Below are 25756 nucleotides of genomic sequence, written 5' to 3' on the forward strand. Positions count from 1 at the left end.
GCATTGTTGTGAGTTGTCTCTGCTCCTTTACCACCCATTTTGAACTTGAATTTAAAAATCGCTGTAATTTGCTTTTTGTCTAACATTTCTGCAGTCTAAAATAGAAAGTAATGTCATTAGCAAAAAAAAAAAAACCATAAAGCAAGAAATGCGCATGAATATAATGTATTCCAATACCAAAGTTCCAACAATGCAAAGCTGCAACTACTTTTGCACCAAATAACTTTCTTTAATCTTGATGTCTAAGTTGTTTTTGAGTTTAGGATTGGCTCTCTTCCTTTATTCCCCTTAAAAGCAGGACCGTTGACATTTGTATTTAATTTGTAAAACACACTGCAGGAATATGATATGCTTAATATTTAGATGGCACAAGTTTGAATTTGGCTTGGGAAAAATGGCATGCTTAGCCACCACCCTCTTATCAGTTACCATTGTACTAAGTACGTTTCTTTGCAACAGATCATTCTCCATTTTATTCTCTAGTGAGCATTTCCCTGTAATAACGAAAAACTTGTATCTGTAAAAATTGCTATACAATTGCAGTTTGTCATTAATGACAGTTTTGCATTTTCTGTTAACATATAAGTAGTAGTGTGCTATAAATTAGTTTTATATCTTGGCAGATTTCACTGATTTTATTCTGTTGACATTCGTATGCTATAGTATGGGTCTTGGGGACAGCAGAGCATGGATGAATATAGCTGACATGTTAGCAGTGTGGTTCTGTTGATGACACGTTCACGTTTGTTTTTATTGGAATAGATTAGTAAAAGAGTTCACCATATAATCTTTTTCTTAGTTTCTTGCAACAGAATTTGTGAGCTTTCTTCGGTTCTCCTCCAAATAAAAATACGGTTATAACAGATGACAAGGAAAGAACATAAAGATAGTCCAAATGTTAATTTATAGAGTTAAGACTTAAGTCAAGCTAAGACTTTGTCCAATGGGTCGACTTACATGCGTGTTCATTCTTTTAAAACCAGGAGTCCCAGGAATGCCCAATTTTTGTAGTACAGGGATTTGACTGACTTGAATTGGCTTAATGAGTTGGACAACATTAGAGAAGTTAGAAATGTTTTAGTGGAAGTTAACTTCTGTTTTGCAAACAAGTTGGGGGATCTAGGAGTTCTTTCAAATTAACAGTATTACCAAGGAACCCAGTGGTGAGTTGAATGTTTCTCATCCAGGTGATTAAATATAAATGTGTTTCTGAGATAGACCTGCTTCTCTTGTTGATTCAAGACTTGTGAATTGTCAGATCATAATTATTTTTGCTTCTTAAAACACACATTAAAAACCGTTGCCCAGAATTTCAAAGGAATACTTGAGCCACATTCAACCCGGGGGCACTTGGTAAAAATCCTACTCAAAACACATTACCTTCAAAATGTTATTCTGGGAAATGGACAGTTGAGGACATTGATTTATGTAGGTAAGTTGTAGTTTACTTAGAACAGGCAAGTTCTCAAGTCAGTAATTTGATGAGTATTTTTCTGTTGTGTTTAGAGTAGATGTTTATGACATCAGAAGAATCATGCTCTTGTAATGACCTTTCCTTTCAGTTTCCTCTTTGATAGTTTCCACCTGATGAGACAGCATTATCAGACTTAATTGGATCATAGGGATAAGACTTGAAGAATAATCTTGTGTAACATTTCTAAAAATGTAAACTGCTGCTTCACTTTAAAAGGGTGACATAACCTAGCACAGTCTATGTAGACCTTGGTGGTTTGAATTTTCTTTAATTCATTTTTTATGACTTTGGGCAAGTGTTTCATATCTGTGACTCTTGTTTCCACATAATCAAAATGGAAATGATAATAGCATCTGCCTGTAGGGTATTTTATGTAGAGTTAATACATCTCTGTGTTGATATTAAATAGCAAATAATACTGCTTACCTTCTTTGATAGCACTTTTGTGCTTCTTTGTTATCACTGCATTGAGGCTTTGTTTATTGGATATTAAATTTAAGAGAATGTTAATAAGTTTAATATTTATTGATTACCTGCTATTTTATAAGCTGTGTGCTCTAAAGAAAAACATAAATAGAAAAAGTATCTACTCAACAGTATCCGATAGTGGGATGTTGCTGTATTAACACAGGGAGCCCAGCCTGCACTTGGATGACCTAGGGGGTGGGATGGGGGAGGGGAGGGAGGCCCACTAGGGAGGGGATATATGTATGGTTATGGCTGATTGACGTTGCCCTACGGCAGAAACCAACAAAAGTAAAAAGTAAAATTAAAAAATAATACTAACCGGGAAAAAAGCCTCTGTTCATAAAAAATCTCAGCAACCCAGAGGGGAAAGGGCTGTGTTGGTCAAATTCAGAAGAACTGGTCTTCAGCCTTCTATTTTAAAAGTGGCTGATAAAATCTGGTCCCACTAGGGAGCTGTACATAATATACAACGTGCATGTGCAAGTTTTAAAAACACTATAAAAAATGAGTTTTTTTTAAAACAACATCCTTTGTGATGGAAATACTGGGAAATGGAGCTTTGATTGGTGAGAAACTTCAGCCCAGGTCAACATTAATGCCAGCTCTGAAAAGGGCTCTGGGGAAAGGGAGAAGGAAAACCCCCTAGTGTCCGTTTTAGCAGTTACCAATCAATACTCAGTAAGTTCTTTTTGGTGTGTTTCACCATCTTAATTTTTAGGAGGTACATTTTGAATCTGGCATTATCAATTTCTTGTTGATATGCTAAAACTTATATGGTGCAGATTTACCAGTTCTTACTAATGGAAAATGCATTCAGTTAAGTGACTGGTCAGAGTCCTGTATGATTCCATCCTTGAAGTTAGCAACTCTGCCCATTTATAGCAGTGTGACCTTATCATTCATAGAACACCTAAAATCGTACTTTGTGCCAACATTGCACAGAAAGTCAAAAAGTGTACAGATACCAGCGTAATCAGTTCATGTGTGCGTGCGTGCGTGTGTGTCTGTGTTAGTTGCTTCAACATATCTGACTCTTTGCAACTCCATGGTCTATCCATGGAATTCTCCAGGCAAGATTACTGGAGTGGGTAGCCATTCCCTTCTCCAGGGGAATCTTCCTGACCCAGAGATCAAACCTGGGTATTCTGCATTGCAGGCCCATTCTTTACCAGCTGAACTACCAGGGGAGCCCCAAATCAGTTCTTGACACCACCTAATTCTCTAGCAGTTTTGGTGGAGCACTTTTGGAAGCAACTGATGAAGTTGTAATTGAAAAGAAAGCAATCCAGCCACAAGAGGGAGTAAGAGAATAATTTCCAAATTGATGGGCCTTTTATCTCAATGAAAATAGCCACTTTCTTTTCACTCTCTTTCCCCAAAGTGAAAGTTTGGGGAAATTCTCTGTGCACAAGGGAATTGTGCAATACCAGAATTTTGATCTTCTACATTGTGCTGTTGAAATAAATTTCATATTGAGGATATTTAAAATGACATTTGTGGGGCTTCTGAGTTTTTAAATTGAATAATAAATTGGGAGGTGAATTTTATTGAATCAATGGATTTTAGGCTTAAAGGAGCATCTGCCCTACCTGGTTTTTTCATTTTCATAGATCAAGATGCTGAAGCACAACAAGATGTCTAGTTGCTTGACTTGAATGGGTGTTTGTTAATCTAGGAGAGATCCAGTTGCATTTAATTTGCAAAGAGTGACCACTTTTTGTTTCATTGGAATTTCATGTATTTGAATTGTTTGATGAGTTGGATAATTAGAGAAGTTAGAAGTGTGTTTTTAGTGAAGGTTAAATCCCATCTTGCAAACTGGGAAGAATAACATTTTCATTAAACGTGATGGCTTTAGTTTTAGACTGCATTTTTAGAGTTTTATACTTGAAAATAACAGGAATCACACTTGAACGCCTTGTGCTTCAAGTTCTTGGCACCTTTTAACCATCGACATTTTTTTATGCTTGATTGGTATAAACGTGTAATATCTATATCCTGACCTCTTTTTCTTTGTTGTGTTCATGAAGAGGGCTGTGATAGTACAATCTAAAAGAGAGGAATGGGTTGTGGAGGCTTGGTCTTTTCAGTGTACACATATGTAGTGAGGTCAAGTCAAAGGAGATGCTTCCCCAGCTGTTTTCAAATTGTAGTTCATAAATGTCTCTTAGAAGTTGATTATTTTGCTTTGATATTCTGGGACTATTTACTATTTGGTGATTTTTTTTTTTTTAATGTATATTTACATTAATGGAAATTAAAGTGTGACCAATTAGGTGGAATATAGTCTGAAACGAAGTGGGAACCTCGTCTCCACCCCTCATATTTTTATTTACAAATACATCACTAGTTTTTGTATTATTTCCTAAACACAAGTTTTACCAGCCCAATAAGGAAATTTGAAAAACCCAGATGAGCATGAAAACGGTATAAGGTTGGAGAGCAGAACTCAATGATAATCTTCCAGAAAAAGAATCCTAGTAGAAAGATTTCCTCTTTAAAACTTTTATATAATAATTGTAATATTAAATAACCAAAAGGGAAAGTACCCTCTTCTACCATACAGTAATTAAATGGTCTCTTCTAGCCTGTTACAATTTTGACTTTTTATTTTGAAATAATTTCAAATGTTCCCATATATCCTTTACCTGGTTCTCTTAATGGTCAAAATCAATAAATTAATAAAATAATGGATAAAATAAACTTATGTAACCCATAGCACTTACAGAGTGTACCACCATAATTGCCTAATTCTGGTCTGGAATTCAGTCCAAGATCACAGTTTGTCTTGTCTCCTTACTCTTCTTTAATCTGGATCAGTTTTCCAGTCTTTGCCTTTTTACATATTTGCCACTTTTTTCAAGAGTTCTGGCCGGTTTCTTTTTTTGGTAAACTAATCCTCGGTTTGGATTCATCTGGTGATTTTCTCATGAGTAAATTCAGATTGTGCATTTTGGGGAAAAATTCCTGGGAATGACACTGTGCCTTCCTTGGTGTATCATATTAGGATACACATGCTGTTGTTGTTACCAAACCATTATTTTTAGGACATTATATTTTCAAATTTAAACAGCAGTGAGACTTCTGAAAATATCCTATAGTATAAAAGTACCAATTAAAATTTTTTTAAGATAGATGGGCCCCATAAATATTTTTTTAATCAATGAAAAGTGAAAGTGAAATTGCTCAGTTGTGTCCGACTCTTGGGGATCCCATGGACTATAGCCTGCCGGGCTCCCCTGTCCGTGGGATTCTCCAGGCAAGAATACTGGAGTGGGTTGCCATTTCCTTCTCCAGGAGATCTTCCCAACCCAGGGATTGAACCTGGGTCTCCCGAATTGTAGGCAGATGCTTTTGATAGTCCCTCAATCATGTCGAACTCTTTGTGACCCCATGGACTGTGGCCCACCAGGCTCCTCTGTCTATGGAATTCTCCAGCAAGAATACTGGAGTGGGTTACCATTCCCTTCTCCAGGGGATCTTCCTGACCCAGGGATTGAACCTGGGTCTCCCGCATTGCAGGCAGATTCTTTACCATCTGAGCCACATAGAACTAAATATAGTTTGCCAAAGTGCTAATGTCATTTTATAATGATTGGATTACTTTTTTGAAAGGGGAAGATATCCCAGCTCTATAACTTGTAATTTTCTTTTGAAATTTATTTTCATTAATTGGCTTCATGTATTCTAATTGACAGGCTTCCCTTGTGGCTCCGCTGGTAAATCCTGCAATGCAGGAGACCTGGGTTCAATCCCTGGGTTGGGAAGCTCCCCTGGAGAAGGGAAAGACTACCCACTCCAGTATTCTGACCTGGAGAATTCCATGGACTGTATAGTCCATGGGGTCACAAAGAGTCAGATATGACTGAGCAACTTTCACTTCACTTCACTTCATTCTAATTGACAAGCCAGATCATAGCCTATAGCCCAGTGATATGAGTGCTTCATGGCAGATGGTCATTCTTCAGAGCTGTAGTAAACACTTAAAAAAATTAGTAAATACCCATTATAGTCAATATAATGTCTGATTCTCATTTAATAAAGAAAGGAAGAATGTTGGGTTGGGAAGTGTTCAGTGCATTAGAGAAACTTTCCTGGGATGAAATTTGGAAAGAAGGTTTTGAAAAGAATGCTGTTAATAAAATACAGTAGATTGAATGAGGGGGTGTATCATGGTTTTCTATCTGAAACTCCTATTTGCTCTTGGTGGCGGAGTTTTACTACCAAAATCTAGGTGTTCTGACTTCCAAACAGATTTTCTTCACCTTACTGCCTCAGACTATTTTCCCACCCTGTCTCTGGTGAATTTTTGTTGTTTTGTCTTCCTTAGTTGCCCGCTCTAGAGTCATTACATAGAACCTAGAGCTGATCCAAGGGTCCTGAAAGCATATTAGAATGTACCTAGCTTGCCCTTTGGCTGCTGTTTCTGAATATATGTGCTTAGAATGGCAACCAGACACCTGTCATTTTTGAACAATTCTAGGTCTTTAATGGAGAAGGAAATGGCAGCCCACTCCAGTACTCTTGCCTGGAAAATTCCATGGACTGAGGAGACTGATAGGCTACAGTCCGTGGGGTTGTAAAGAGTCGAACACGACTGAGCGACTTGACTTTATTGACTTTAGGTCTTTAAAGAAACAGAATGTTTTTCTTCTTGGAGCAAAATATTAATTATCTAACCTTCAATATCAACTTCAGTAATTTCCATCACATTTTACCTAAACTATTTAGAAGTTTGGGAAGATGATGAGCTTTTGATAGTCAAGATTGCTCTAAGTTTCCTCTGTTATATTTAAATGAGGCTGTTAAAATAGCATGTTAATTTGGCCTTGGGATTTGATGTTTGAGTGCCTAATATGTGCCAAACGTGTGTCTTTAAGGAGCCTATAAGCAGGTTGAGAATACATACATGAAAAGTTGAAGGTGCAAAATCATAATTAAAATTTACTTTATATTGTTCTGAATAACAGATGTTGTAGAGCATAGGATATAAAGTTAAAAAATTAAACTCTCCCTACATCATCCCAGTTCCTCAGAGGTAATCTCTAACAGTCTCTCTCTCTTTTTTTTTTTATCCTGGGAACTTACAGTGCCTGTGCAAACAGTTCTGTCCTTAAAGAATATATACAAGTAGGATCATATAGAAACTGTTCTGTAAGTTGCATCCACACATACACTTTGATTATGTTTTATGCTTCATTCCATATTGGCACACAACTTCTTTTTAATGTCAGTGTAGTGTTTATGAGTGTAACATTATGTAGTTAGTCCGTTGTTGATATTGGCAGAAATTAGTGTATTGCTGAGAATTAGCTTGAGGGAGAACATACCTTTCAGTTCAGTTCAGTCGCTCAAGCGTGGTATATTGAAAGGTGGATGGTTCAGATTGCTTTAAGTCAGTCAGCAGTTCTTAAAAGTGATCTGTGGACCCTGGGAGTCCTGTTAGGGGAGATTCATGAAGTCACATCTATTTTCCAGTATCTCTTTTACAGATGAGAAACCTGAGGCCCAGAGAAATTCCAGAACTTTGTCAAGCTGACATAGCTAGTAAGCAGTGTTTCCATAGCTCGTGCCCTTTACATGTTTGCTGTAAAAAGAATAAGTACTAATGGAAAATGTTTGCTTTATCTTTTGTACTTTGATATAATTTAATCCTGTGTTTTAAATGAAAGGTTTTTTTGTGCATTATTTCACCACTCTTACTAGATAAACAGATTTTTGATGACTGAACCCAAAGTAGAGTACTAAAATTGAGAGTGAAGTGAAGTTGCTCAGTCGTGTCCGACTCGTTGCGACCCCATGGATTGTAGCCTACCAGGTTCCACCATCCATGGGATTTTCCAGGCAAGAATACTGGAGTGGGTTGCCATTTCCTTCTCCAGGAGATCTTCCCTCCCCAGGGATTGAACCCGGGTCTCCTGTGTTGTAAGCAGACGCTTTACCGTCTGAGCCACCAGGGAGCACACTAAAGCAGATTTTTGAATGTCAAGATCCCCAGGCCTTAAATTTACATCTGAGTAGAGTATGCCTACTCTGTCAGGAGCTGTGACGGGTGCTTTCCTGTTTATATTAATACTCATTTAGAGAAATGGCAACCCACTCCAGTGTTCTTGACTGGAGAATCCCAGGGACGGCAGAGCCTGGTGGGCTGCCGTCTATGGGGTCGCACAGAGTCGAACATGACTGAAGTGACACAGCAGCAGGAGCAGCTGCCCTTTGAAGTAGATTTTCATTGTAATCAATTTGTATATTTTTTATTAAAAGATAAATCATTGTATAAAATTGAATTTCATTTAATTCTTTTATAGATGAGAAAATTAAGGCTCTGAGAGATTAACTTGCCTGAGATCTCAAAATTAATGATGAAACAGGGATATAAGTTTGCCTGATTTTAGTTTATATTGTTTCTATTACCCCAAACTTGCTCCAAGAAATTCTTGGATGCCCAGAAATTAGGGCCTTGCCACCACGAGGTCAGCTGCAGTTTTGGTGTTTTAGGGTATTCTCTAGTCTTGATTGTTCCTAAACAGTTGATGTTTTACTCTTAATTTCAGTCTGTAGTCAGATTGAAGGACAGTGAGAGAGAGAGAGAGGTATATCATTAGAATAGAGGTGGATTTTCACTTTACAAACCTTTTATTAGAAATACTTGACCATGGTTAGGATTAAATGTTTATTGTAGTGGTGGCAGGTTGAACCTTAAGAAGGGCAGTCAGAACTAGATAACCTGTCAGTTTATGAGGTTCCTTAGTATTAATACACTCCCAAAGTCAAAGCATTGACCTTCTTTGGATCAATACATGTATTAGAAACTATTGTTTATATATTCTGCCTTGGGTAGTTTAACTTGGAGGCAGAAATCGTTACTTTACCCCATATATCTTAAGTGTTTTTACAACCTAAGAAGTTAATTGTACTTGATGCTGTAAAGAAGAAAAATCTTTTAACTCTAAAATCTCAAACCCTACATAATTTGTCTGTTGATAAGATTAAGGTTCAGCAACCTTTCCAGAATTACATCATGTATTTAGCTTGGATTATGAACCATTTACAGAGACATTTCAGATGTGGGTTTTATTCTTCCAATCCTGTTATTGAGATGACTACCGCATAAAGTCAGAACATGCATTAATTCTAATTTAGCGAATTGATTTTAGGTATTTTTTAAATGACCATGATTATCTTTAAAAGACAGTAGCTATCATCAAAAACAGATTTTTTTTAAGTGCTTGAGGAACTACTGTGAATCTGAATCAGATTCTGTTTCAGCGAGGTCTCTGTGTGTTCACATGGTACCCTGTCCAGTGTGTGAGTGCACGATGTGAAAGTTTGCGTTTGATACGAAACTCCTTTCTTGTTGTAAATTACATTTAGATTAGAAGGTCAGTGTACTGTGTTATATGGAGAATTTTACACGTGAAAGGTGCATTAGTAGTCAGCCTAGCCTTCGTCTTATAAGTAGAAATTGTGGCACCTTGTTTGCGTCTTTCCTTGTATAATGCTGTGTCTCCTTTTAAATTCAGATTGTCACAGTGTCCCAGGTATCATCACCTTCCTTGTATTACTATACGTGAATGAAACATAGGAGGTTGTATTGTGTACCTAGTGCAGGGTATTCTGGTTTATGTATGTTTTGAAAATAGCTATTCTTTCCTCTTTGTTTTCTGTTCTCCAATTTTTGTCACTGCTGCTTTCTAAGAAGTGCAACTTCCTTTTTTTTCCTTTTGTTTTTATTCCCATCATGGTCTTGTCCCTTCCATCATGCTTTTCTCCTCTGGCTTTTAAATCTGGAAAATTGAACGTTGATTTCTCTTTGTTCAGTCTGATAAATTAACATACTTAAATCATCTCTAGTTAACTTAAAAGGCAATGGCACCCCACTCCAGTACTCTTGCCTGGAAAATCCCATGGACGGAGGAGTCTGGAAGGCTAAGAGTCAGACACGACTGAGCGACTTCACTTTCACTTTTCACTTTCATGCATCGGAGAAGGAAATGGCAACCCACCCCAGTGTTCTTGCCTGGAGAATCCCAGGGATGGGAGAGCCTGGTGGGCTGCTGTCTATGGGGTCGCACAGAGTTGGACACGACTGGAGTGACTTAGCAGCAGCAGCAGCAGTGAATTCTGTATCTTCCATATCTCAGAGTTGAATGAAACCACATCTGATTTATAAATCTCTGAAAAATAGTCATTTGCTCCTTTAAAATTTCTGTAAGAAGAGTAGAACTTGCTATCTAGTGAGATGACCTATTCCAAATTTGTTTCATAAGTTTTCTCATACTGAGCAGAAATCTGTCTTTGCCTAAATTTAGTTTTGTCTTCTGGAGCCATTTATGTCATATTTTTTTCAGTTTTCGTGACTGTTTCTAGTTTCATCAACATTCTTGCTTGCTTTCCTGGATACCCTCCAGTTTGTCAAAGCCTGTCTAGATATTTTGGGGTGGGGCGTTTGACATCTTAGTTCCCCCACCAAGGATCAAATCCTTGTCCCCTGCAGTGGAAGAGTGGAGTCTTAACCACTGGACTGGCAGTGAAGCCTCTGTTTTTAAAGGAACAACATACTCTAATATTTGGTCTCATCAACATGGTGTAGAGCTAAAACATCATCCTTAACTTTGATTTCTAATTACTATTTCTGAATCATGTTCTGCTTCTTGGTAGGCAGAGAAAATGTAGAATAATGTAGAACAGGTCATATTGCCTCGTTGGAGTTGTACCTTTACAACTTAGTTGTAGTTTTGAGCACGTATACTGCTGGGCCCTGTTTGTTGTCTTGTATGAGATGGGGCTAATTGTAGTTTGTGCCTCAGAGGTAAGGTTATGGAAGGATCAATTAATCCATATAAAGTGCTTAATTTAAGTGTTAAAATGCCATTTATTACTGAAGTGATGTTTTTATTTTCTCAATTGTCTCTTGCTATATAACAAACCAATAAAAACTGAAACAGTGGTTTTAGTTCTTTTCATGACTCTGGCTTGTCCGGATTCTTTTGGACAGTTTTTCACATGGTGTTGGCTGTAGTCGTTCATTGCTGTCTTCAGCTGGGTCTGAAGTACCCGTGTGGCTTCACTAAACATGTCTCATGACTGGAGCTGACTTGACCTTGCTCTCTAGCAGGATAGTAGTTTTTTTTTTTTAACACTAGCTTAGGGCTCAAAGAGAGAAATAGGGGAAGCTGCTAGTCCTCATATGGGTTAGGTCTGGAACTGGAATAGGAGTCATCTTTATCACATTCTGTTTGGTTAAAGTTAATCAACAAAGTTAACCCTGACTCAGGAGCATGGTGGAGGCCATCTCTGGAGTCAGTCTACCACAGTTCTGTTCTTTCACAGTTAGCCATTTGAACCAAATTTAATCTTTAATCCAGTCTTTCTTGCTTTTTTTTGTTTAAATCCTAATGGTTTTTACCTTTATGTCATCAAAAGATTTTAAGTTTGTCGTGTATCCCTGTCTCACCTTTTATTTTTAACAGCTTTACTGAGGTATAAGTGACACAAAAACTCTGTTTATTTAATGGGTACAGAGTGATGAGTTTGCTTTTTCAGCTTTTTGTAGTCAGCCTTTTATCAGAAACATTCACCACTGTGTTGACACTTGGTCCTTTTGGTCTATCATTAGGCCAGTAAGCAGCCTGACTTTTGCCTTTTGTTACTTGTAGGTTCCGGTTCCGTTCAGTTCAGTCGCTCAGTCAAGTCCGACTCTTTGTGACCCCATGGACTGCAGCATGCCAGGCCTCCCTGTCCATCACCAACTCCCGGAGTTTACCCAAACTCGTGTCCATGGAGTTGGTGATGCCATCCAACTATCTCATCCTGTCATCCCCTTTTCCTGCCTTCAGTCTTTCCCAGCATCAGGGTCTTTTCAAATGAGTCAGTGCTTTGCATGAGGTGGCCAAAGTATTGGAGTTTCAGCTTCAACATCAGTCCTTCCAATAAACACTCAGGACTGATCTCCTTTAGGATGTCCTGGTTGGATCTCCTTGCAGTCCAAGGGACTCTCAAGAGTCTTCTCCAACACCACAGCTCAGAAGCATCAGTTCTTCGGCGCTTGGCTTTCTTGATAGTCCAACTCTCGCATCCATACATGACCACTGGAAAAACCATAGCCTTGACTAGACAGACCTTTGTTGGCAAAGTAATGTCTCTGCTTTTGAATATGCTATCTAGGTTGGTCATAACTTCTCTTCCAAGGAGCAAGCGTCTTAATTTCATGGCTGCAGTCACCATCTGCAGTGATTTTGGAGCCCCCCAAAATAAAGTCTGTCCCTGTTTTCACTTTCTCCATCTATTTGCCATGAAGTGATGGGACTAGGTGCCATGATTAGTTTTCTGAATGTTGAGCTTTAAGCCAACTTTTACAATTGCCTCTTTCACTTTCATCAAGAGGCTCTTTAGTTCCTCTTCACTTTCTGCCATAAGGGTGGTGTCATCTGCATATCTGAGGTTATTGATATTTCTCCCAGCAATCTTGATTCCGGCTTGTGCTTCATCCAGCCCAGCGTTTCTCATGATGTACTCTGCATAGAAGTTAAATAAGCAGCCTTGATGTCTTCCTTTTCCTATTTGGAACCAGTCTGTTGTTCCATGTCCAGTTCTAACTGTTGCTTCCTGACCTGCATACAAATTCTCAAGAGGCAGGTCAGGTGGTCTGGTATTCCCATCTCTTTCAGAATTTTCCACAGTTTATTATGATCCACACAGTCAAAGGCTTTGGCATAGTCAATAAAGCAGAAATAGATGTTTTTCTGGAACTCTTGCTTTTTCGATGATCCAGCGGATGTTGGCAATTTGATCTCGGGTTCCTCTGGCTTGGAGAATTTTGAGCATTACTTTATTAGCATGTGAGTTGAGTGCATCCGGTTAATAGCTTTAAAAAGTAGTTTTTGTTGTGATTGTTTTAATCAGATGTTATGGATAAATTCAGTGTTCACCTTGGAGGAAGAGGTACTTAATTGCTAATTGAAAAATTCTCAGTGTGAGTTACCCTAATGTAAAACAGTAGTTTTTATAGAGAGAGAGAAGCTACCACCCATAAAAGATGGGTTACATATTCTCAGGACATTTATTGACACCTTGGCTAAGTAACTTCTCCAAGTTTGTATACTTATTTTAAATGATTTAATGATTTACCCTTAACTAGCTGCACATGTTTGTGTCCTTTATCTTTACAAATACACAGAGGGTTAGATAAAAGTCATTGAAAAGTGGAAGGACACGTCCAGGCTGTGTTAATCCTTAGTTTCTATAGTGCCTTCCCTGCTTGACATTTTATCCTTGTTCTGTCTTGCTCACTGTTTTCAGTGCCTCACACAGTGATATTTAAGTTTTGGAGAATAAGTAATGTTTAAAAAAAAAAAATGTTGAAGCAGTAAAATGTGAATTAGAAATACCTAGACAGAGAACTGATTTCATGGTTAGGCCTTTTACTTGTCACTTCTTTCATTTGGAGATATTCTTTGTATAATCTTAAATTTACATAAATGAGCCAAAGAGCAGTTCACAATTGAATAATATACAGAGCCTTCTTTAAATTTATATGTGTGTGTATATTTTTGTGGTGTTGTTTTTTTTCTGCTGTTTAAAGTTATTTGTGAATTCTGGTTAATCGCAGTACATGTTTTCTTTAGTTAGACTTCATAGCATAACCTTTAGCCTAGCCAGTCAGAAGTGGAATTGATCCTTCCAGCTGTGGAGTGCCATGGTCTAAACCTAGACTGACTCCAAAGCCATTATGCTATACGGTCCCCCATAGTTGAATGAATGCATTTTGTATTAAGATATAAAACTTGAAAAGGCCAGGGCATTTAATTTTAAAAACCACTATATTAAATGGAATGTTCTTATGCTGTTGAGGCAGATCCTCAAAGACCAGCCCTGATGTTCACAGTGTTCATGCCTCAAAAGAGAATGATGGTGTCTAAGAGACAGAACGGCAGAAGTTTGAATTCTGCTGAGTCTTCATAGGCATTCCTCCTTCAGAGAAAGCAGTGGTGCTCCAAACCCAGAGGGTTCCTTTATTTCTAGTCTGGTTGAGGTTTCACACTGTGTGTGTGTGTGTGTGTGTGTGTGTGTGTGTGTGTGTGTGTGCCCTCAGTTGTGTCCAACTCTTTGTAGCTTCATGGACTGTAGTCCGCCAGGCTTCTCTATCCTTGAGAGTTTCCAGGGAAGAATACTGGAGTGGGTTTCTATTTCCTTACTCCAGGGGATCTTCTCCACTCAAGGATCAAACCCGCGTCTCCTGCATTTATTGGCAGGTGCATTCTTTACCGTTAGTACCACCTAGGAAGCCTTAAAACTTAACTGAATGAAGGAATGAATGACAGAACACTTCTGCAGCTGAGGGATGACAGCTTGGGTGTCCTGTAGTAAGAATTGTGTTACTTAACCAAAGTGCTCTTCTGATTTCAGGCTAGCTAATAATCACAGGAAACATTGTTTCAGGTTGAATTCTGTCACCTCCAACCTTTTCCTGTAATGCATTGCAACCTGGTCCTACTGCCAACTTGAAACTACCCAATTCATTTGAGTATATGTAGTTTTAAGTTGTAGGAAGGGGAGAGAAGCTAGATTAAAGCTTACTCACCCACTCACCGTTTGGAACATGATAATGGGATAAACATAAAAAGTTAGAGTTACTGTTTTAAAGCATTTTTCAAACTGTTTGGCATATAAGGAAGTGCTATATAGACTAAACCACTGGGCAACTACAAGAATAGAAACCAAGAATTAAATACCCTTATTCCTTGTAAAGATTGAGACTTGTTTGGGGCTAAGCCCAGTTGAAAATTGACTTTGATTCGTAGAGTATATTTAATAGGAAGTGGAGAATTTTTAAAAACAGTAAACATTTTGCCTAATTCTACTACTGGAATATTACCTTTCTCCTCCTTAAAAAAAATCACTAGTTTGTTGTGCCTTAATCCCCCTAATACAGTGAAGTCATGTTTTTCTGAAATCATTTGTAGAATGTAATTATTAGCATGTTTGGATTTAATTAGATTATTATAGTTTTGAACAGAATTACGTAGGGTGAAGTTTTACTTGTTTGAGGTGATTGGTAAACATATTTCTTATTAGCTGAGAATCACTTTAATGAACTAAAGGTTTACTCTTCAGATCTTAAATTCTCATACTCCTACCAGTTTCTTAATTTAGGTAGGAAAAATAGAACTTTTACTTGGAACAGCTTTTTACCTTAGAAGGTATTACTTTAATTGTAGTCTTATAAATGAAGTTTTGTTCTGCTTCCTCTGTCATGGAGTCTGGTAGTGTCTATTATATTAACAGTTTCTGCTTAAGTCATATACCTTCATAGTCTGAAAAGGTTAATTTCTGTCTTCTTTCCATTTTAGTGTCATGACTACCTTGAAACCGAAAAGTTTGCCAGTTTGTTAAATATGTATTAATAAAACAATAACACATAATAATAAAGTCTTATCAACTTTCATGCTTTCACATTCATTGAAACATGCAGTCTTTATCAGCATGTAAAGTAATAAGCTCTATGAGGGAAAGGCCAGTATTCAAATTAGCCTTAAATAGTAAGCTGAACACTAATTTCAAATTTTAAGTATTGCTGTCCAAATTGCTTCTGCTTTTAAACCACAAATTTATGACCCTACTACTTTCAAAAGTAGTATTATTGGCAATGACTGGGTATTAAAATTTTATCACAAGTTGTGGTATGTGTTTTGGAAATGCAGATTCTTTGAATTTTATAAATATTTTAGTCTTATGACTGTTTCTTTTCTCCCCAAGTCTCTTTTGGAAAAGTTCTTGATCCCCAACGCTTCACAAGCAGAGAGCAAAGTCTTCTATTTGAAAATGAAAGGAGACTACTACCGCTACTTGGCTGAGGTTGCAGCTGGTGATGACAAGAAAGGTATGCTGCCTCAGCCTGTTTGCTGGATGTTACAAAATAACAGAGGCCAGAGGTGGTCTCTTCTGTTGTTTGAAGAGCAGCAAATGGACTCGGCTCACTCTTCCTTGCTCTTTCTGCCTTTTCCTCTCTGTTTCTCTCTCTTCCCCCAGTCCCTGTCCCTTCCTTCCTTTTTTTCCTTTTTCCTGAGACTGTACAGTTGACTCTTGAAGAACACAGATTGAGCTGCACAGATCCATTTACACAGGGATTTTTTTTTCTGTAAATATTATAGTACTACATTGTACAAGGTTGGACGTGATGGGCCAGCTATAAAATTATACTCAGATTTTCAGCTGCGTAAACAGTTGGTATCCATCCCTGAGCCCCATGTTGTTCAAGGATCAGCTGTATACCTACTGCCTAGTAATTGCTTTTGTAAAATGTATGATTGCTCACAAGTCAATTTGATGTATAGGAATGTTTCCTCACAATTTTAAGACATAGTAATTACAGCATAACTGTAGAGCAGTACAGACTAATTAAAAATTATACTGAGATGGTTACAGAGTTACTTTGTCTTGACATTGATCAGTGACTAGAGTAGGTTTCTAGGAGAAGCTTATTTTTTTTAATTTAGGAGCCAGTTTTAAGTTGCAGCAGCTTAGTATTTCAGAATTTATTACTGGATGAGTAAAGATTTGGTTCGAGGGATGAAAACAAAGTACTTTTCATTGATATATTTTGGTGCCTTTTATTATCCAGGGATTGTGGATCAGTCGCAGCAAGCATACCAAGAAGCTTTTGAAATCAGCAAAAAGGAAATGCAACCAACACATCCTATCAGACTGGGTCTGGCCCTTAACTTCTCTGTGTTCTACTATGAGATTCTGAACTCCCCTGAGAAAGCCTGCTCTCTTGCAAAGACAGTATGTATTTTTTACCTGTTACGTGGAAATTCAGTAGTTGTCATTATTTGAGCACTGAAATGTGTTTTTTTTTGGTCACAGGCATTTGATGAAGCCATTGCTGAACTTGATACATTAAGTGAAGAGTCATACAAAGACAGCACGCTAATAATGCAGTTACTGAGAGATAACTTGACAGTAAGTACCTAACAGCACTGTGAATGGTTAATTAATAATGAAGAGATTATAGGTGCATTTCTGTTTTATTGTACTTCCAGATATTGTGGTTTTTACAAATTGAAGGCTTGTTGAAACTCTGTTGAGCAAGGTTCTCTTCTCATTTCATGTCTCTGGGTCACATTTTGGTAATTTTCAGTGATTCAAACCTTCCAAAAAGATTTCAGTGGCTAAAGGCTCAATTGATGATGAACTTTTTTTTAGCAATAAAGTATTTTTTAGTAAGGTATGTACATTGGATTTTTTAAACACATAATACATGCTTAATAGACTGCAGTATGGTGTCCATATAACTTTTATATGTACTGGAAACAAATTTATGTGACTCACTCACTTTGATTTCTGCTTTACTGTGGTGATCTAAAATTGAACTCTTAATATCTCTGAAGTGTGCTTATATATGTTTTATAGACTACGACAGGAATATTTCTAGTCCTTTTTTTTTGTTTTTAATGTAAGATCCTATCTGCTTTAAAAACTGAAGAAAACCATCTTACAGAAGCTGAAATATTAGACCAAGGACTAAAAATGTGCCCTTTTACTAGTTACATATTTATTAAAACTCAGGTTTTTAAAATAATTTTGTAATTCATGGTTTTGGACTTTCAGCTATAAGGCCATTTTATTTTTCATTTCAATGCAGATAATTCTGTTCCTTCCATTTTTAGTCACAGAGTTTTGCTTTTAGTTTCAAAAGTGTGCTTAAGTTATCTTTGAAGTCCATTAAAAATGATGACCCTAAAGTTGCCTCTGTATTGATGTAGGGCTTCTCTGGTGTGGATCAGAGGTAAAGAATCTGCCTGCCAGTGCAGGAGACTTACAGGTTCAATCCCTGGAGAAGGAAATAGCAACCCACTCCATTATTCTTGCATGGGAAATAACATGGACAGAGGAGCCTGGCGGGCTGCAGTCAATGGGAGTATAAAAGAGTTGGGCATGACTTAACAACTAAACAGCAACAGTATTTATGTAGCTAGGGGTAGGGCATTAATAACTTTAGTTATACAATTTCAGATACAATTTCAGATACTCGGCATAGTCTGACATCTATTTTGTCTAGTCTCTTAGGGGAAAAAAAAAATGACTTACTGTGGCAGGTCATGATAACCCTTTTTGGTATACTGTAGACCAAGGTCCCCAACCCCTGGTCCATAGACTGGTACTGGTCCGTGGCCTGTTAAGAACTGGGCTGCACAGCAGGAGGTGAGTGGTGTGGGCAAGTGAGTGAAGCTTCATCTGTTTTTACAGCCTGAGTTCCACTTACTGTCAGATCAGCAGTGACTTAGATTCTCATTCAGTTCAGTTCAGTTACTCAGTCATGTCCGACTCTTTGCAACCCCATGAACCACAGCACACCAGGCCTCCCTGTCCATCACCAACTCCCCGAGTTTACCCAAACCCATGTCCATGAGGTTGGTGATGCCATCCAACCATCTTATCCTCTGTCGTCCCCTTCTCCCACCTTCAATGTTTCCCAGCATTAGGGTCTTTTCAAATGAGTCAGTTCTTTGCATCATGTGACCAAAGTATTGGATCTTCAGCTTCAACATCAGTCCTTCCAATGAACACCCAGGACTGACTTCCTTAAGGATGGCCTGGTTGGATCTCCTTGCAGTCCAAGGGACTCTCAAGAGTCTTCTCCAACACCACAGTTCAAAAGCATCATTCTTCTGCACTCAGCTTTCTTTATAGTCCAACTCTCACATCCATACATGACTACTGGATAAACCATAGCCTTGACTAGATGAACCTTTGTTGACAAAGTAATGTCTCTGGTTTTTAATATGCTGTCTAGATTCTCATAGGAGCACAATAAACATAATACACTTAAATCTTCCCCAAAACATCTCTTGCCTCTGGTCCATGGAAAAATTGTCTTCTACTAAATTGATCCTTGGTGCCAAAAAGGTTGAGGCCTGCTGCTCTAGACTGAAAAACATTAAAACCACAATGCCAGTATCACACTGAGAAAGTACACAGTTAATTCCTTAATAGTAAATTTCTTGCATTCAGTTATCACTTGTTTTTTTTGTATTGTCTTTGTTGTATATTGTGCCGCGCACGTGCGCCCCCCCCCCCCCCCCCCGCAATAGTTTTTTTTACTTGCATTGAGATCCAAATAGTCTACATATTGCAGTTAGTTGATATGTCTCTTTGGGCCCATGGGTTTTCATGTTCTTCACATAGATACTAAATTTGAAGTTACGAGGCTTGAGTGAAAAGTGTTAAGGATCTGTCATGTGCCAGATAAAGAGCTAGGAGTGAAGATTATAGTTTAGTGCTACTGGTTTTTTATTAGCTTTAGGTCCTTTTCTTTTGGGGACTGTACATCATTATATACATTTCACTTTTCTCAGCTTTATTTTATCTAGTCCATTGTGAATTTTCTGAACCAATTTATATATTCTAGTGTTGAATGTTCTCAGCAGTTTTTTGAACAATATTGTATAGTTGTTAATTTATTAAACACTGAAAATTATTTTAGAAAGTGTACTTGAGGGCTTCCTATACACTTGGAAGGTTATTATTTTCAAGAGGGTATGGTATAGTCCATTTTAAAGAGCGAATAATTTTATGTACATTAAATGAAAGAAGTACTGCAGTTTGTTAGCTAATTTTTCATATTTTTCTGGTTTGAAATGATGAGGTACTTCTAAAAGGTAGAATTTGAGACCCAATCACTAGTGAATTGTATTGTCAGCACTTTTTGAGAAGGCCTGATCTGAAATACATACTTGCAGCTGAATTTTGATATCGGTATAGCTTGAAGAGCATACAACAACAGCTGAGTAAGAAGAAAACCCAAGGTTCAGATTCTGACTTTGTCACTAGTATGTGCCTTTCTCTGAGCCCTGGTCGTATCGCCTGTTACCATTATAGGGTTGATCGTCCACTCACTCACATGTCAAGCAAAGACATATTTGTTGAAACTAATATTTGAGTCTGAATCCAGTTGACAAATATTGTCAACACATAACCCTGGGAAGAGAAACACCTTTTATCCAATTTTTCATGTTTCTGTGAAAAATACAAGGATCCTTGAAAGTTAGAAGTGGAAAGATAATGTTGAAGGATAATTCTGTCTTACAAGACTTCTAGTTTAATAAAAGCAGTACAGACTTCTAGAGATCATTCAGCTAACTGTATGATTGTTCTCAAAGAGTCTCCTTTCCAGGCCAGAAATATATTTGATTAATAAAACTAATGGGTAATTTGGGGGATAGAAAAACATTAAGGTTCCCCTTCCTTTGTTTTCCAGTATGAAGCAGTATAGAATTTCAAGGTCATCTTGAAATAGTCCTTCTATAATTACCTCTAAAAATCATTGTAGGGTGGTAAGATTTAGAAAAACTGTTGATATTTGAAGCAGCTGAGATAATTTTAAAAATCATCTTTTTAACCTGATGAAAAGCTGTAATAATCTAAAAATCAATAGGCTTCATAGTCCTACCACTTTGAGACAGTTCAGTTTTTACCTCTTGTAAGATTTGGTTCTGACCATACTGTTTTGTGTTTAACTATATATTTTGAATCAGACAGATTCACAAAAGGTATGTTTTCCTAAACAAAATGTTAGTAAAGTTAAATTGTATTTTAGTCCAGACTTGCTCCTGACTCTTGAATGTCATAGAGTGTGGGACTCTCTTTAGAGTGGAAGTCTAAAGCTACGAGGTGGGCGTAGTCAAGTCAGCCTGAGCTCCTTGAGCATGGGCCGAGTTGAGGGTTATGGTTTAGTTGCACTGAACTTACACACTGCAGCTTTTGAAGACAGTCTATAATCTGATAGCTATTGATGTTTAGAATTGGCATTTCTATGATTTCATCTACTTTTTCTTTACCTTCTGTGTATAGCCAAGCATTTCCTTAATCTGATTTTGTTATTTAAAGACAACTCTGGTATGTATTTACTGTGCTGAAAGAATGATTAGGTAGGAAATAAATGTGTTCTATTCAGGTGTTTTTTAAAATTTATTAAAATATAGTTCATTTACAATGTTGTGTTAATTTCTCCTGTATAGCAAAGTGATTCAATTACACATACATAACATTTTTTTCTTATTACTTTCTATTATGGTTTAATCACAGGATATTGGATAGTTTCCTGGAGGTGTTTAATATCTTGAGGCTATTTTCAGTGCTGCTATTTTTTAAGCCTTCCAATAATTGTGCTTACATTCTGGTACCTTGGAGTATATGATAAAAAATTTTCAAGCTGAAATATACTAAAAATTATTTCTTTCTTTTTTAACTAGTTGTGGACATCGGATACCCAAGGAGACGAAGCTGAAGCAGGAGAAGGAGGGGAAAATTAACCTGCCTTCCAACTTTTGTCTGCCTCATTCTAAAATTTACACAGTAGACCATTTGTCATCCATGCTGTCCCACAAATAGTTTTTTGTTTACGATTTATGACAGGTTTATGTTACTTCTATTTGAATTTCTATATTTCCCATGTGGTTTTTATGTTTAATATTAGGGGAGTAGAGCCAGTTAACATTTAGGGAGTTATCTGTTTTCATCTTGAGGTGGCCAATATGGGGATGTGGAATTTTTATACAAGTTATAAATGTTTGGCATAGTACTTTTGGTACATTGTGGCTTCACAAGGGCCAGTGTTAAAACTGCTTCCATGTCTAAGCAAAGAAAACTGCCTGCATATTGGTATGTCCTGGTGGGGAATAAAAGGGATAATTGGTTCCAATCACAGGTGTAGTTGTGGGTACTTTTTAGGTTTGGAGCATTTACAAAGCTGTAGTAGAAATGGATATCCCATGGATATTGCATGTTAAACCATGTGTTATCTGTGGAATACTCAGACTCAGTGTGCACACCATTGACTGCAGCTATAGAAGTGTTCCTTTAGTTGTGACCCAATTTACTCTGGATAAGGGCAGAAACGGTTCACATTCCATTATTTGTAAAGTTACCTGCTGTTTGCTTTCATTATTTTTGCTACACTCATTTTATTTGTATTTAAATGTTTTAGGCAACCTAAGAACAAATGTACAAGTAAAGATGCAGTAAAAATGAATTGCTTGATATTCATTACTTCATGTATATCAAGCACAGCAGTAAAACAAAAACCCATGTATTTAACTTTTTTTAGGTTTTTTTTTTTTTTTTTTTTTTGCTTTTGTGATTTTTTTTTTTTTTTTTTTTTTTGATACTTGCCTAACATGCATGTGCTGTAAAAAATAGTTAACAGGGAAATAACTTGAGATGATGGCTAGCTTTGTTTAATGTCTTATGAGATTTTCATGAACAATCCAAGCATAATTGTTAAGAACACGTGTATTAAGTTCATGTAAGTGGAATAAAAGTTTTATGAATGGACTTTTCAACTACTTTCTCTAAGCTTTTCATGTAAATTAGTCCTTTGGTTCTGAAACTTCTCTAAAGAAAATTGTACATTTTTGGAAATTTATTCCTTATTCCCTCTTGGCAGCTAATGGGCTTTTACCAAGTTTGAATACAAAGTTTATCATAACAGTAAAATACTACTAAGATAACTACTACTGTTCCCAACCATGTCCTATACTCCCCCCTCCCCCTGAAAATTTTTTTCAGAAACGGGGAGTTGATTGAAAAAAGTAATGTTATTCCATTTAAAATTTTGGTATATGGCATTTTCTAACTTAGGAAGCCACAGTGTTCTTGGCCCATCATGACATTGGGTAGCATTAACTGTAAGTTTTGTGCTTCCAAATCACTTTTGTTTTTAAGAATTTCTTGGTATTCTTATAGCCTGTCTTCAATTTTGATCCTTTCTTCTGTCTATTTGTCAGGTGCACAGGATTACCTTTTTTAGCCTCTGTCTTGTCACCAACCATTCCTACTTGGTGGCCATGTACTTGGGGAAAAGGCCGCATGATCTTTCTGGCTCCACTCAATGTCTAAGGACACCCTGCTTCCTTTGCTTGCATCCCACAGACTATTTCCCTCTTCCTGTTCACTGCAGCTAATCTCTCCTGAGTTGATGACATTGTGTTATCTCCCTATACACCCTACCTATCCTGAATGGTCTGTCATTGTCTTTGCCTTTAAATTCCTTCCCCTTCCTCTCTTTAAATAATGATGGGGCTAAGTAATACCCAAAGCTCACCCTACCAACTATTTCCTCAGTACCTTGCAGAAAACACCAAACAAAAATAACCATTTTAAAAGAGGTGTATTTTTTTTTTTTTTCCTTCTAGAATGTAAGCTCCTCAAGAGCAGGGACAATGTTTTCTGTATGTTCTATTGTGCCTAGTACACTGTAAATGCTCAATAAATACTGATGATGGGAGGCAGTGAGTCTTGATGATAAGGGTGAGAAACTGAAATCCCAAATACTGTTTTGTTGTTTGTTTTATTATGACCTCAGATTAAATTGGGAATTAGCCCTCTGGGACAACTGTCCCAAATCTTACATTCAAATAAAAGTGCAATGGAGGCCTTGGGGTCTTTCTTTCAAGAGTAAGAGATCTCTTATGCATTTGGGACAACTTGATAATGCATCTTCACTCACAACTCTTTTCTTTTTCTGTTAATTTCTGCTGACCGCCAGGCCAAGGACATGAAATCTTTTTATAGCTACAGGGAATGAAGCTAGACTGAGGAGATGGATCTTATTCACGTAAATTATAAATAAAATCTAAAGCTTGTCTCATTTGCCTACTTCTGTGCCTCAGTCATCTGCTAAGCTAGTTTGATTCTGAAATTGTGATAAAATTTCATTAATATTAGCTGTTATTATGTTTCTGCATAGTAGTGCCCAGTAGATGAAGATTTCAACCTGAGGTTTTTTTTTTTGCCTTGAGATCCGAATAATAAATTTTTTATAACATTTCTTAAATTGCCCCCAATTCAGGCTTCATGTCTGTTTCTGTCAACATTCCCAGGAATTTGGAGACCTCAACGTTTTTTGTATTTGGTGTATGTGTAGTATTGGAGTTGTTAAATGTATATATCCACTTGAGAGCTGTGCCTCGTGAGTGGGCAGCAGTGTGATCAGTTAAAATCTGAATTTTGCTGCCACCTTGGCCTGTGGTCCTAGCTTTTCCAGTTGGGGTGGGGGTCAAAGAGGATTAAAAGGTAATGTCAAGGGGCTTAGTAACTATAGGAGTTTTCTTGTCTTCTCTAAAAATAGTCAACAATTTTGCCATGGCCCAGAGCATATTTTTAAAACTAGTTAAAGCCAGTTTGTAATCTTCAGTCAAAGATTTATTTGTGGTCAGGTCTTAACTTTATTGGGCTTCCCTGGTGGCTCAGATGGTAAAGCGTCTGCCTGCAATGTGGGAGACCCGGGTTCAGTCCCTGGGTTGGGAAGATCCCCTGGAGAATGGCAGCCCGCTCCAGTACTGTTCCTGGAGAATTGCATGGACTGAGAAGACTGGTAGGCTACAGTCCGTGGGGTCACAAAGAGTTGGACATGACTGAGTGACTTGACTTTATTGATTGATGGTGAGATGTTTGAAAGTCTTGAGTTGACTGAGTGCAGGTCTAAGAATTTGAGACTTGTGGTGGTGGTGGTGGTCTAAGTGGTTTATACTGCCAGTAGGGGAGGGTGGCATTTTATTTGGATGCAGGAACATTGTAGTCTGTTCCCTGAGAGGAGAGCCTGAAGTGTGCGAGAACTTTAAATGGCCCTGTGTGCTCAGAGAGATGCACATTCCTGTAGAAAAAAGGTCAAGAAATAAGAAAGAGCCTGAAGTGTGCGAGAACTTTAAATGGCCCTATGTGCTCAGAGAGATGCACATTCCTGTAGAAAAAAGGTCAAGAAATAAGAAAGCCACTTTATTTTGTCACATACCATATAGGAAATTATAGTGGTGGAATCAGAATATCTGCAGTCTTAAAATGGTGGCTTAGACTAGGCATCTGGGAAATGGCTGGACTTGGATCCTTTGCTGAATGTGAAATTGCATCTATAAAGTACTTTTCTGTTACCTTGATGTGACTGACAACAATCACAATCTTGATTGATTGTAGCTCCTTTAAAAATACAAGAGACCTAAACGTAAGATCTGCTCACTGGGTCTTCATAGGTCTTCTGTGTTTTTTTTTTTTTTTATGTTTTGGAAACTACAACGTGTCTCTAAGGAAACTGATACTTTTGGTATCAAGAAATGGTATTTAAGAACCCATCACAGTGGTAGGTCTACTTTAAAAGTCTGAAAACTAAAAATGTTGCTTGTGTACATCCAAGTCTGGTTATACTACTCACCTGGTCCTTTGAAGTCTATGTTTGACTGTCAGCCCCCAAGTAATCAAGGACATCTGCTTCTGACCTGTGTACCCATGGTATATAAGAATATCCAACCATCGTGCTGGTCAAGCAAGTATGTGTGTCTTGGATGCAGAAACCAAGATATATTGAATGGATATACTTAGGCACAGCTATTATCAATCCTAGGTGATGCCAGGGATTCAGTTGAGTATTTCATGTAAGTACTCATAAGTACCATAAATTGCTGAAAACCCAAACTTACTAAAAATTAAGTCCTTAGTAAAATTATTTCCAATTCAAGAACTTTAAAACCTATCAATATTTCAGTAGATACTTAAATTTTTTAATATTAGAGATTGGTTAGGGCCAGCCACTGTTCCTGAATGTTTAAGGTGGACTTTATTTAGAGATTTTATGTCAGAGTCAGACTTGGAAAATGGATGGGACCTGATGGAGGTTATAGTCTGCACAAAGGCATCAAGATAGAACTTGAAAGACTTCCCTGCACTCAGGTGAGGAGCCCTGTGAGAGAGTACGAAGAAACAGGCTCTGCTTTCCTAACACCTGTAGCTTTGCACTTGTAATGCATTTGATCACATTAG

At 37.5% G+C, this 25756-nt stretch overlaps 1 protein-coding gene across 5 annotated transcripts in view; it reads left to right on the forward strand.

Moving 5' to 3' along the window:
• The window catches only part of YWHAZ (tyrosine 3-monooxygenase/tryptophan 5-monooxygenase activation protein zeta), a 71711-nt gene that overhangs the window by 11535 nt on the left and 34420 nt on the right, over window positions 1-25756 (forward strand). For 3 of the 5 annotated variants that reach the window (XM_055546513.1, XM_055546514.1, XM_055546515.1), the window contains exons 3-5: window positions 15701-15824; window positions 16566-16729; window positions 16811-16906. In XM_055546513.1, coding sequence (XP_055402488.1) covers window positions 15701-15824; window positions 16566-16729; window positions 16811-16906 — 384 coding nt within the window. Of the gene's footprint in view, window positions 1-7032; window positions 7097-15700; window positions 15825-16565; window positions 16730-16810; window positions 16907-21198; window positions 23379-25756 lie in introns of those variants that run through there. The other 2 variants (XM_055546516.1, XM_055546517.1) reach the window with 2 other exon arrangements.

The sequence above is a fragment of the Bubalus kerabau genome, chromosome 14 (assembly GCF_029407905.1).
Source record: "Bubalus kerabau isolate K-KA32 ecotype Philippines breed swamp buffalo chromosome 14, PCC_UOA_SB_1v2, whole genome shotgun sequence".
Classification (NCBI taxonomy): domain Eukaryota; kingdom Metazoa; phylum Chordata; class Mammalia; order Artiodactyla; family Bovidae; genus Bubalus; species Bubalus kerabau.